The following is a 14,301-nucleotide window of genomic DNA, read 5'->3' as shown; positions in this document are numbered from 1 at the left end:
CTATTGGTACTTTTACAACCATGTCAAATTATTCTTTTAAAGCTTCTCTTCTGATAATATTATCCTAAGATACTGCATATCTTGAGTTACATTTCTGTTTCCTCATAGGGATAACCTGATAACTTTGTGCTACTTGAATGAAGGCTGATTACGCAATGGAGCAAGGTAGATTCTAAAAGTTAGACAGATGAGTTTGAAAAGAAAATAGGAACTTATAAAAAAGTGAAAGTTTAGATCAATGGACTAGTTGAGAGTTGAAGGGAAACTGCAGTACAGCTGCATAATGGCCGAGTGAAAGGTACGAATGTAAATTTTAGAGTGCATGTGTAAGTGATTGCTGGTGATGTAGGATAAGCAATTAAAAAGTTGAAGATTATAGACTGTTATTGGATGGCATTAAGTAGGGGGTTAGTGCCTGAGGTGCACTATAGGCATTACTTAGCTTCTTTACAGTCTCCCTTTGGTGGCCCCTAGCTGCAATGCATTGCATTCCTTTGACTGTTTCTCTGTTCATATCCGCTTTCATCCATCGTACTGTCCAGCCTCTCCTAACAATTGTTTCCTTCTGCTACACCTTTAAAACTTTTTTACTCTGTTTCAATTTCAGTGCTGAATGTTTCAATTTCAGTGCTGAATGACTTCATAGGTCCCACCTCTTGGCCTTTGGCCTCAATTTAATAGTATTCCAATTCTACAGGTAAAATGGCTTAGTATGGTGATGTTTGTAATTAAGTGATAGACAAATTTATATGTATGTATTTGTGTGTGTAAGTTTGGTAAATGTGTAAATGGTTCCTAAGTTTATAATACCATTTAGTGAAGAAACGTGATTGGAGTAATTGCTATTACCTTGAGGTTAAATGATCTAGTGTCTCTTCCAGAAAAAATGTATTTTAAATGTTAACATTGTTAACAGCTGAATCACTAATTCCAGATGATAGTTCTAGTGAAGGATCAGACTTGGAAGTGGAGTGTGACGAGGGCAAGACGGTGGAAGAGACCATCAAAAGTATCATGACCGATCTACAGTTAGACAAACAGATCAGTCTGGGAATCTCCCACCTGGATGAACGACTCAAAGCTGTTGAAGGTTTGGCTCTAATAGGTTTTGCATGATCATGAATGATTTTTTAACTGATATTTTTGCCTTGTAGGATCTATATATGTACTGTAATCAATTCAGTATTCATCAACTTTATGCAGTAAATATTCACAAATAAGTGTGTATTCACACAATGTTAATATCTGATATACCAGAATTAATTATTTAGCCTTTATTAGTCACATATTTAAAGAATAGATTGTATGAAGGTCCTGTAGTAAGGAAATTGAGTTTATATGACGGCTTTATATACCAACTTCCCGGGTACCACGATATAAATACTGTACAGTGTGATGAAACTATACACCGCAGTAGGTTTTTTGTTATTAGATTTGTTTTAGTAATGTTACTTCCTTACTTCTATAGAGGGTTTTGAGAAACATGCAGACGAATATGCATCGATTGAGAAAGAGCTGGACAAGGTTCGCAAAGAATTCTATGATAACTTCCGCCCAGATATCATGGTGAGTTTAACAAATGTTGCAAATTATACTTATTTTGTTTGTATGGTTTGTATGGACAAACTTTTGTGGAATAAAAACATTTTAAAAACAAACAAACTAACTCTTTACCAATTCCATTGTTAAACATTATGAGATTTTCATGTCTTTTATATTTACTGTATTTTTTCTCATGCAGTTTTTTTTCTTAATTTAGTGGGCTACCCTCCATTGACTTGGTGAATCTGGTATAGTCATCCTCAGCCAGATGGGGTGAGTAGAAAGAAAGGGTAATTAATGTTTTAATATTAAATTTGCATTTTATTTCTTAATAGTTGTCTTTTGTTGATATGTCATGAGTTTGATGGCACAACTCTTTGTCAGTGTTTGAGCAATTTCATAGACAGAGATTGAGAGATCATGATTGTGACTGGAGATTCTTGCTTGTACAAGTACTAGCTTATAAAAAAGACTGTTAGAAAAAAAAGCAATTTTGTTATATTTTTTATATATTGCTATCAAGTAATATTAAGCAATGAAAATATTTAGCAAAAGTAAAGTCATATCTGGTGAAATTTGACCTTTTCAGACATCAGAAGTTATTGCTGAGAGTTTCCGTTTATACTCCAATGGAGAAACCTACTCCGTAGGACCACTTAACCGATATGAGCTGAAACCCAATGAAATGTGCTTTTGCATGAAGTATTCTCTTTTTGCGAGATGGGTTTCAGGCGCAAGTCGTTGAAGTAGAGAAACGTGAACCAAAGGTAAGTGTGTTTATTTAAGTCAATCTGTGCCAATGCTGGCATTTTTATGGCTAAAATTAAGATATTGAATGATCATTTAAAGGATTTTTACTGACTATAAAGTCTATGTTAATGTACAAAGGAACTTTGTGTATATTAACATCAAGAATTTGGTTAGGCCAGATTTCACTATGTCAAGAAAAGTTGTTGTAATTGAAGCTAGAGATTTCTTCAAACATCCAGTCATGGTTCAGTTAAATACATTACAAAAAAATACTAGCTTTATAACTAATCTGCAAAGTTTAATTGTGCGATGTTAAAACTCCTGTGCTGTAAATAAATTCTGGTCACATACTCTAAACATAAGAGATGTGGAAGATATCTGTATACAGCAATAGCAGTTGATAATCAAGCCTTTAGATTGCCAAGCCAAATATGAAGTTCTTATATGATCTTAGAAAGAAATTTAGACTATCATCTTGACACAGTGTTTATATTTTTCTCTTGATTTGAGCATTTGTTGTATAGTTATATATTTCATTTGCCTTCTTATGAACGGCAGTATTTGGCGTAAACTTGTATCATTTAACTTTCCCTATTTATTGTAATTCTAACATTACAAATTAGTTATCTTGCATTCCAGAACACTCTGTATAAGATAAGATATAACCGTAATGCCAAGGGCTCTGGCACTCCACACGTCTTACCTGGACGACAGATAGCATACTATGATAAATGCTCCACTAGAATACCAGTGGGAACTCGTGTCATAGCCAAGTACAAAGACGAAGATCCCAAAAACTCAGCAGTTTCAGGGTCTTTTTATGTTGGTGTTCTAGCAGAGATTCCCACTGCAGCAAACAAATACAGGTAATTAGACACAGAAACACCTCAACTTATTATGGTTATTTTTTGCTGTGCTATCAGCTGCAATATTATGGTTATTTTTTGCTGTGCTACTATTTTAGATGTCTGCACTTCTAAAGAAACCTCTTGATTTGAATATTAAGTGTAAAGTAGTATTGTGTCCTTGAATTACAGCACCATCAACTTACGGTAATTCGATTTTACAGTGCGGCGCTGGAACAGATCTCCTGCTGTAAGTCAAGGACACTGTGTTTGACATAGTGTTAATTGTGATACAACTTCATCACTTTATTTTCTTGAAGGTACCTGGTATTTTTCGATGATGGTTATGCCCAATATGTCCACCACAATGATATTCGGGTTGTAACTGAAGCATCGGTATGTCCATGGGACGATGTTTCCTCAGACTCTCGAGAATTCATTAAAGAGTACCTGCAGATGTATCCTGAAAGGCCGATGGTGCGTCTGCAGAAGTATAACTTTGTCAAGACTGAATATAAATGGTCAGTATCTAAATTTTAGTGTTTTTTGTTTTCAGTTTTTCCTTTTTGAAGGTTTTTTTTTCCTGTTGAGTTCAAATATTATTGTTATGGTTGTTTGGTTCAGTTTGTCTTCTGCAAATTTTAAAATACTGAAGGCATTGCTCAGCTTTTCTAAGGAAGCTTGGAGACTTCATTAACTGAAACATCTTGGTCCACTTTGCTACAAAAAATATTCTCCCAGATTTTTGTCAGTTAGAGTTTGTGCTTGAAGTTTTTGTGAGTTTTGTTATTGCGTAATTAAAGTAGTTTCCCTATTTTCATTCTTCATAACTAAATTAGGGGCGTTAACCTTAAAAACCAAAAAACCTCCTATTTGTAATAATTAAACCTTTTATTTAACATCAGTTTTACGTGTTTGAAACCACAGGACGATGGTGGAGGGCCCAGGTGATGGAAGTTGATGGTTCTTTAGTCAGAATGTTTTTTTCCACTGTGGATTGCCGATCGAGTGGATTTATAGGGGATCAACTCGACTTAGTCCGCTGTTCAACAAGAAATTAAATATACAGGCTCAGGCAGAACAGTTCAAAACCATACGAAGGAGAACAGCTGGACTACCAGGACGAGTAAGCTATTTAATTTTTTATGGATGGTCACACTCATTTAGGTTCTTCCTAGACTTATCAAGTAAAATTTTATATGATGAGAATTCCTTATAATTTTCTTAAAGAGAAACAAAGCCTTGGATTGTTACGCTATACTCTTTTAAATGGAGTTCAGAACCCTTCAGTGTCCCCTCTTGAAAGAAAATTCATCGCTTCATTTCAAATTGCCTGCAAGTCTGCAGCAAAGGAAGTGGCGTACATGGAACTGAAAGCTGTTCAAAGTATTGCCTAGTGTTCTTCTTCAAAGTGCTGTAGTAGCAGCTATTCTTATTGTTTTCCCGATTTGGGAATTCGGCACTCATTAGTAGGGAGCATAAGTAATATGAGGCAGGTTTGTTGATGAAATATTGGTAATAGTTATATTTAACCAAGAAATACCTGCAGATGAATAAAAATGATGGTGGCACCCCTGATTCTTTTGCATATAATTTTGATGATGTCATCAAAATGGCCTTTGATCGTAAATATTACATTTAAATGAAATTCCTTATTTTTGGTCCAATTTCAGTGATTTATAGCTCATTTTAAAGGATATTTTATATACAACAAAAAAGATGCCAACACATTTCTTTTGTAGAATGAAGGGTTTTTGAAATAAAAAGCTTTAAAGGTATTTTTTACTAGTTTAATCAATATAAATCATGATATCACTTTTAAATAGCAAACAGAATAATTATTTCTCTTCTAATACAGCTTCATTTTTGTTTTGTTTTAGAAGCTGAAATGTGAATGAAGGAAATTTTGATAAAAGGAAAATGGAAGATGTGGATGATGCAAGTATACCCTCTTCAGAAAAGAAAAAGAGGCGTACAATCGGTCTAAATGTTACTTTATGTTTACTATGCCATTCTCAACAAAAGAAACCTTGGTTGTAAATCCAAAATGTGCTGGAAAACTTGTTTGGAGTATAAAGATTTGAAGTGACTGTAATGATGAAAATTATATGCATTGAAGGACAAATCTGTCGAAGACTGACTGAAGAGCAATGTAAAATGACATCTTTCTTGCTATAAAAAATGTACCCACAACGGAATGCTAGAAAAACTCCAAGAGGAATACAGAAAGAAGTGATAAAATACAGTAAATGAAGAGGATGGCAGCAGTATTGCCTCAGAGAGTTTGAATAAAGGCCCCACAACAAGATCCATACTTCACTCAGAACTTCATAGTGCAGCTTGATTCTCTTGTAACAAGCCTAAAACTAGAAACCATCCATTACATACAGTTTCAATTACAGGCTTAATTATAAAAAAAGAAATAAGAAAAGCAATACCAGAAGAACTTTCATCTTTTATTAAATGGTTGATAATGGGGAAAAAAATATTTGACAGTACAGGTGTCAAAAGCAATCATTTACAATGAAAACCAGACTATTGCACAAACTTTAATGTATAAATACCAAACAGAAAGGCAAACTGCATGACTTTCAGAAAAAATTAGGCATACTTGTGAATTTCCCCTTGAAGTTGGTGTCTGTCTGACTATTCATTCTAAGACTCGAAGTAATAACTTGCATAAATCTGGCAGAAGCATTTACAAGCAAAGTATTAGGTAAATACCTGAAATAGGATGTTCTGGTACTTGCTGTAAGACGATGGCCAAAACTACCATCTCGGTCATTCTTCATGCCAAATTTTAGAATGGAAATTTCAATTGGTGATATATTTTCATCATTGGCCACTTTGAAAGCATCTGCTTTACCTGCATTTCACGGTCTTTCAGGCTGTGACACAACTGGTGCCTTGGTTGGTGAGGGCAAACTCTCTTACTGCTTGGCGCTAGTAAATCCTAATGTTAAGACCTTAGGTTTGTTAGTTACGAAAAATACAAATTAGTTACAAATTTGGTATATTTAATATAGCAACTAAGGAAGCCTTGGAAGCATTGGTGATACTTGGAAAAAGTGAAGAAATCTCTGATGGAGTTCTAGAGGAACTTGAAAAATTTATTTGCCAAGTTTACAAACCAGGGTCAAGTATAGAGCTGCAACGGTATGTTTTCAAAGAAACAAATACCTCAGGAAAAGCTACCGCCCACTAAAAGTGCTCAAGTACCTGCACTTAACAGAGTAAATTATCAGGTCATAATATGGAATAAGGATATTGATTCAAAACCAACACTCCCATCCCCCATTGGTCATGGATGGGACATAATTAACGGACAAATATTGCCAAATGCCTGTGATTTGTCTTGTGCTCCTAATAATATCCTTCATCTAATCAGGTGTAACTGTGTAAAAAGTCTATGTAATCCCCATGCAAATGTTTAGCAAATAATTTACCATGTACAGAAATGTGCATATGTGAAGAAGGGAATGAGGAGCTTTGTAACAATGATACTAAATTTTCATCAGAAATGATAGAGAGTAACTGTGAAGATGACTATAGATACTGCATAGCAAATATTTTTACGTATATATTTTCATTTACTTTATTTCTTAGTAACATTTTGGTAAATTATTTTTCAGTATTTTAACTTGTATAAAAATGTTTGATTTCCCACTGATATCATTCTAGCTATCGAGTGGCTTTGTTTATTTTTTAATATTCATCATCTGATCAGTTAAAGAGAATAGTAAGAATTAGCATTTATACATTACTTAGTGATGCTGAAAGAAGTGTTTTTTTTTATGTTTAACATTTACCACTGGCTTCATCATGGCATTATTGATATTAAAAAATTACTAGTATTCTCATTCTTTCCTTTCAATATCATCATGAACCATTAATTTGTACATTTTTCTATTCTTCACTCAAAATTCCACTAAATTATAGAAATAACATTGAAAAAATAAAGAAAAATGATTATGAAGGGCTTTATCTTAGAAACTGTTAAATTTATACAAAAAGGCATCGAGACCCTTTTTTTTACTCTGCATAAGATTACCTTAAAATGAGCTATAGAAAATTAAAATTGGACAAAAAATAAGGAATAACTTATACCTGTAATAATTGCAGGCGGTGGCCATCTTGATGACATCTTTAAAATTATATGCAAGAGATTCTCAAATGCCACCATTAATTTTATCTACTAGCAGTAATGGTGATTAGATACATCTATTATTTTTTCAAGCCAAAAGAAATTGGGGGCCGGGGGAGGGTGGAGTGGGGAGAGATCCAATAACATGGAGAAGATAAACTTATGAGGACACTCTTCAGTGCTCATATGGTGGTCTTGAGTAAAAGTTTTGTAATTTTTATTACACAGTATATATTTGAAAGACACTTTGAGGCTATTTCTATGAAAACAGAAGCTTCAAACAAAAGTTTTAATTAATCTAATACAACATCAGGACGATATGAATGAATTACATGTAAAGCTGCTTAAGTAAGTTTAGCGTAAATAATGATAAGACAAATTATATTTTACGTGAGGTCATCATGGTTTTAGACTAGTTCTGCCTTATTGTGCAAGTACTACAGTAATGTATGTTGTAGTGCTTTTTAGGGAGCAACTAATAATCATCCCTTTTGTTGTTTGCAGTAATGTTTTATCATTGCTACAAGTAATCAGTGTGGAGTATTGTAGTAACTTTTGCATTTTTCATTTCAAGATAATGTTTTTAGAAGACATTTCATGATTTTAGTTGCATAAGTAATTATTGTTGTTTGCTTTTACAGGCAATAGTCGAGTATGGAACATTTGGGCAAGGTCATGATGTGGAACCATGTAAGTTTCAATGGCAGATATTTGGTTCTTTATTTGGAGTAGTATTACTGTACATATGATCCATTAGTGATATCTGTTAGCAGGGTCTCTGTCATGAGTTGATGGCAGACATAGGTGCTATATATTACCTGAACCAAGGAATGCAACTAATTATTCTTTCTCTGATGCTTAATGCACGTTATACCTCATTTCTTATTCCAGTGTATGCCTTTTTATGTTTTTCTCCATGTTTATGGATGAATTCTTTAACCTGCTGGATTATTTTTATTCTTGTGGCAGTCATTAGTAATCATTGCCAAAGGTGGCAGAGTAATTGGGGCAAACATATTTTTTGGGGCTGACTTCAGTTATCTCTCATATTTGCCATGACTTTGTTGGACAGTGAAACAACATATTTCCTCATTCTACAAAAATTCTTTACCAACAAATAAGAAAGATATCTTAAGTTGTAGTTGAACCAAATACTGTACCGTAGTTTGAAGTTGTGGTAGGAAGTCAACCATCTAGTGCTTTGGGCCTTGGGAGGCGTTAATGTTACTGTTGTTGGAATACTTCAAACATGAACCTAGCTCAAAAACCAGCCCATTAATTACAAGGATATAGCATTATAGATACGGTTAGGCTACTTGGTTTAGGTGCTTGTCTCTTTACAGACACCACCCTACTTACAAATATTCTACTTACAAACATCATTATCGTTATTTTTGTGATATACTATAGTGAAACCACTGATAGACCCTCCTCCAAGGGGACTAACTAACCCTTTTTACCTAATAAAAATTCCCTGTAAAGTTTTTTTTAAATATTCGTATATGACAATTTGCCTTCCTTTCACTGTAATGTTAGTTTTGGCTTTGCCAGAAAATGATCTATATAATTATGTACAGAGAATACATATACATTTTTTTAACTACTAAAAGTGGATGTTTATGTAATTTAATCTGGTTCATCTTTTGTTTTCTTCCTTTCAGCAGCAAATCAGAGTGAACGACGTGCTGTGGCCAAAAAGAGCACGATGTCCCGAGCTGGTACTCCCCCTAAAGAAGTCCAGGTTCGAATTGAACAAGAGTCCAGGGGATTCACAAATGTAAGACAAGCTGAAAAAACATTTATAGACACATTTTAATTTCCATTTATTTTTATTTGTTACTTGAGCATTTTGGAGTTGTACACAGGTAACTCATATACAAAAAAAGGATTTAATTAGACTGGTGTTTTCATGAAGAATCATTCACCACCATTTCATTATAAAATCCTCTCTTTCAGAAACATACGTTACAAGAAAAGATCATGAAATATCGCCGTCACATGTGTACTAGCAGTTGTCTTGGGGAAGGTGGTGACAGTATGCGGAAGCACAAAGACGTATCACCTCTGCTGTATCCAATCCTTCAAGGATGGAATAGGTGAGTTGTTTATATGTGGACTGTTAACGAAGGAAATATTAATAAAGTGTATATCTTTGATTGCAATTTGACTGGTAGATACAGTAACCTCTCCTCTAACCATTCGTTTGCAGATTGAAAGTGTGTGTTTGTCAATGCTTGTTCAGTAGATGGGTTACAGTTGATCACTTTTGATATGAAGGGGGGGGCAGTAAGCTTAGAAACTAAATTAATAAGACAGGCTCATTGTGTGATGAATTAAGATGTATGATAACATAAACTAATAGGTAATAGGGGTATGACAGTGTCCCCATCTGATTTATGTCGCACAGCATTCACCTTCCCTAGGGCTCTTAACAGAGTGGATAGGGGAGAGGTTATTGTATCAATAGTAGCTTTAATTGTATTATTACCTAAGTAGTAAATCTCCTATTGCTGTGCTTGTTAACTGCAAAATAACAGTTTTTGAAAGAAAATTTTTGACTGCTTTAATCTGTTCAAGAGTGCCTGATGATATTGCTCCAGTAATGTACCACCAATGCATATTTTGTTCTCTTCATAATCTTTTATATCTCCAGGCTAGTAGTGAAACAAAGACGCAAGACAATTACAAAAAGTGAAATCTTTTATGTTGCACCTTGTGGGCTAAGACTGCGGAACATTGAAGAAGTCTTCCAGTACATTGTTGACACTGAGTCCAGCCTTGAGATAGATTGTTTTTCTTTTGAACCGGGAATAGATGTGTCTCATGAATGGGAACCCTTCAAGAGGATACTGTTCTTAGAGGTAGAGTAGATTCATTGACTTATTTATTGGACTTGTAAAGTAAATAATGTATTTATTGATCATACAATATTAAATTTCAAAGGAAAGGAAATAAGAATGATCAAATTTTAATACTTAAAGAAATAGAAATCCTCTATTGTGATTTCCATTAATTTTTATGAGTTAGACTGTGCATTTAAGCTTTAGATATTTGCCTTTCAGTGTATTCATGTGAATTATAAACCTTTTGTAGTAGTACTTATGTTTATTGGGCTCCAGCTGTGGTGTAAAACTTGGGTTTAGATTATGTGTTCCACCCAATTGCATAGTCACTGAACCTTTCCTTTTCCACTGCAAATCATCATCTTTTTTATCGTTATTATTGTTTAAAAAATTTTTTATGATAGATATTCTGTGTATGGGGTAAGAAAATCATGATTTCTCTCCACTATTTTTGGGCTTGTGCATTTTCTGCTTTATTTCACTAGTATACTGTTAGATTTTCACCCATGTTCCCTTTCCAAGATTATCTTGGCCTTTCTAACAGTCTTTGTGCTGCCACTTCCATTTCTTCTACTTCTACTTCTCTTAATAATTTTTTTGTCTCCACAAAGGGATAACCACCTACAGTATTCCTTGTGTGAAACACAGTGGTTGGCACAAAGGGTCATTACAATTTGTCAAACTTCTTCAGCTTCACTTTACTCCAGTTTCCAGTTCTTATGTCCATTAGCATCAACCTAGAAGTTTCATGGTGATTTTATTTCCTTCTGCCTGTCGGTCCATGATTGCCTCACTGTTGGCCATCGTAGCCATTGTTTGCATGTTTCTTGTTGGTGGTTCACATTACTGGTGAGTGAATATGTTTGTTGATATGGTCTCTTATCTGTATTCGAGTAGATGGTGTCCAACAGTCTCAGTTTCAAAATTAAACATTGAACCATGTCTAACTTTATAAAACTCACATCAGTATCTTGATAAAACTTTAGTACAGTGGTACCTCGACATACGAAAGGCTCAACTTACGAAAAACTGGAGATACGAAAGCAAATACGAAGAATTTTTTGGCTCTACATAAGAAAATAGTTCAAGTTACGAAAGGTTGTTGCTGTAAAGTCCCGAGATTCGCCCGGACCACCGAGAACAATTTTAATAAAACTCGCACGCCCGCCAACTGAGTAAACTCTCCACATCCTCCCGCTCTCCCATTGGTTCCTGATGCTAGTCACCCATAAGATCATGCTCTCCTATGGTCAGCAAATCTACCCCCCCTTGTGCTCTATGTTACTATTTGGTAAAGGATGCTGTAAATTGAAAAACTTATTCATGCAATACATTTAATAAAAAAAACATTAGGTAAAGATAGAATAAAGAATAGAAATGAATGGTTATTATACTGTTTAGCAGTTTCAGTAGTTAAAGAGAGATACTGAAAATTTATGGCTTACTGTGTGCTAGGAAAAGTGATTGCTTGTCGATCGTTTGGTACTCGTAACAAAGTGCTGAATGTAAACAGAAGTTGTTCCGACACGGCATACAAACCTTCGGTCCTTTTACAATAGGAAGGTACTAGCGGCAGCTGGATAGGTCGTAAGCTTTCGAACAAGGGGTTCGGTAGTTAACTGCTTGTCCGACAGGCGCGCGCGCGCGACTGGGAGGTAAACAAACCACTTTTGCTTTCGGCCTGCTGGCGTGTAGACGTGTATCATCGCTCTCTGCCCGCTTCATCGTCGTTGCTTTCGCATGGTTGTGTTTTTCTTTTTCTATTTATCTAGTGAAACTGAATTGTAAGTACAATCATTTCATATTTATTTCCATTGAATTCAATTGTGAATTAAAGGATCTTGGTTTCTCCACGCCCTCGATTACCAGAGTGCCGGGACTGAAGGCGTAAGTGCGGGAATTCATTTTCCCAGAAAGAAATGATATCCTTCGTATTGTGTGTATGCTCGTGCCGAGGGCGTGAGAGCGGTCGCTTCCGACTTTATTTTGGTTGAAAATGGTAGTGAAAATCGTAAGTAAGTGCCCCTTTTCAATTTATATTTTTTTTTTGACCCTGTTATGCTCGTTGCCCGAGCGAATGCGCTCGGCACGAAAAACTTATTCTGTATGGAAGTGGAATCGCAAGTACAGTATTCTTTTTCATTTTCATATATTTATTTTGATTGTAGCAATACTCATTTTGGATCAGTTTCCGCTCTTACCCGGAAATTGATCCTTTCCCCTTTTATTTGAATGAAGTGAAATCGCAAGTGCAGTTCTTTTTTTTCATTTTCATATATTGAGATCGCATTATTTACTTGGATCAATGTTTCCGCTATTTCCCGGGAATTGATCCTTCCCTTTTTATTTTGTATGAAGTGAAATCGCAAGCACAGTATTCTTTTTCATTTTTTCATATATATTTTGATTGCATCAATTCATTATGGATCAAGGTTTCCGTTCATAATCGGGAATGGATCATTTTACCCTTGCGCTCGGTACCGAGGGCGCAAATGCGCTCGTCTCCGAGCCCTTATTCATTGTGAAGTGAATCGTAATGCAAGATTCTTTTCATGTTATTCCTTTTATTATTGATTGCATCAATATTTATTTTGGTTCAAGTTCCGCTCAGTCAGGGAATTGATCCTCTTGCCCTTGCATCGGTGCCGAGGGCACGATTGCTCTCGGGCTCTTATTATTATTGTTGGGTACATGGGTGCTGTGCGGGGGTGGGGAACGAGAATCCCCCCCCCCCCTGCTAAGCTCCCACAGATGGCCCTTCCCCTTCGGGGGGGAGGTTATCTGGGTTCTTCTCCTCGCCCGATCCGTCGAGCGCGGGGAGAGCTCGGTGCCCGATGTACAATTGTTTATTCGGGGGTCTTCCGCTCGTTCGGTGTGGGGCTCACCCCCCCGCGCGAGGGGACTTTTCCCCCCCACTAATCACTACTACTGTTTATTTCCGCAGGTGCTATTGCCACGAGGGTGGACCTTGGTGAGGTATGGGCGTCCTTCGATTTGCAGGGCGTGCCTAGTGTCCCAGGGGCGGCGGTTGTATGTCTGGGCCTGCTGCGGTCACCCATGGAGTGGTGACCACGACAACGATATCGACTCCAGGTGACGACGTCCCTCCTCACCTGGTTTGTGCTCGCCCCCCTCACGTGGTAACAGTTCTTGGCCTACAGCCCGCTGGTGAAGTGCCGTTCGCCGTACCAAGAGGGGGGCGTGCCGCCGCCGCTCGTGGTGCCGCGCTGCCGCGACCACACTTCCGCTGCCCTAGAGCTCGCCCCATGGACCTGCCGCCGGTACCAGGATGTTGCTGGCTGCTGCTCCCACCTCCTGTGTTTCCGGTGCGCCTGCCGTACCTGCCGATTCTGTACTGACTGTCCATGCAGTTGCTGCGCTGGCTGTCCCTGCCGTTTGCTGCGCTGGCTGTCCCTGCCGATGCTGTCTGGCTGTGCCTGCTGTTCCTGAGATGCCCATACCTGCTGACGTCGTCCCTGTTTCGTGGTGGTTCTACCCCAGACTTTGGTCTGTCTGTACAGGTGTGTCCGGGCCCTGTGGCTTCGGCTACAGCAGCCCCGGCTCCGCCCTGGATGGCAGATTCTTACGTCTGTCCTGAGGAAGCTGACGAAGAAGAGGAGGAAGGTTGGGTGTCGTCGTCGTCGTCTTCATCTTCTTCATCGTCGTCGGCTGCCGCCTCTTCCCCTTCGACTTCTAAGGCTTCACAGCCGAGGGAAGAAGAAGGTTGCCTCCTCCTCCTAAGAAGTCTCCCTCGGGAGCTTCTCGGGACCCGTCTACCTCGGTGGGACGGGAGGGTTTCCTTCCGCTGGTCCTCCTGCTCCTTGGGGGGGAGCGGGGGGCCCGTCTCTTCTTCCGCAAGGAAGAAGACTACGGGGACCAGAGGGGTACCGGCTAACACCGGTACGGTTAACTTCCTCGCCTGGTGTCAGTGGTTCTGCCACTGCATCAGGGTCCGTCTCGGCCTCTCGTTCGCGAGAGGTACCGAGTGTACGGTCGCCTACCAGCGACCGTGCAGCCAGGAACCAGACCTCTGAGCCCGCTCAGCGTCAGGTTCACGGCACGGAGCGGAAGACTGGTGACAGCCGCCTCAACGCGACTCTCACCAGACCAGCTCTCGTTCTCGCGGCGACCGAGCTGGCTACCCGGGATGACGTTGACGGTCCACGACCGCCACGGG

At 37.9% G+C, this 14,301-nt stretch overlaps 2 protein-coding genes across 2 annotated transcripts in view; both read left to right on the top strand.

The window, feature by feature from the left end:
* LOC135200629 (ataxin-3-like) overlaps positions 1-14,301 on the top strand; it is a 237,658-nt gene that overhangs the window by 121,135 nt on the left and 102,222 nt on the right. The gene's annotated exons all lie outside the window — the stretch shown is intronic.
* Positions 1-14,301, top strand: part of LOC135200471 (histone-lysine N-methyltransferase eggless-like) — a 63,550-nt gene that overhangs the window by 23,041 nt on the left and 26,208 nt on the right. The window contains 11 exon segments of the mRNA XM_064229126.1: positions 935-1,090; positions 1,469-1,566; positions 2,132-2,269; positions 2,271-2,309; positions 2,932-3,158; positions 3,458-3,658; positions 4,110-4,263; positions 7,923-7,971; positions 8,943-9,058; positions 9,238-9,377; positions 9,935-10,142. Of these exon segments, the coding sequence (XP_064085196.1) occupies positions 935-1,090; positions 1,469-1,566; positions 2,132-2,269; positions 2,271-2,309; positions 2,932-3,158; positions 3,458-3,658; positions 4,110-4,263; positions 7,923-7,971; positions 8,943-9,058; positions 9,238-9,377; positions 9,935-10,142 (1,526 nt within the window).

The sequence above is a fragment of the Macrobrachium nipponense genome, chromosome 27 (genome assembly GCF_015104395.2).
Source record: "Macrobrachium nipponense isolate FS-2020 chromosome 27, ASM1510439v2, whole genome shotgun sequence".
NCBI lineage: Eukaryota > Metazoa > Arthropoda > Malacostraca > Decapoda > Palaemonidae > Macrobrachium > Macrobrachium nipponense.
The sequence above is the reverse complement of the archived record's forward strand: the minus strand, read 5'-3'. Positions and strand labels throughout refer to the sequence as shown.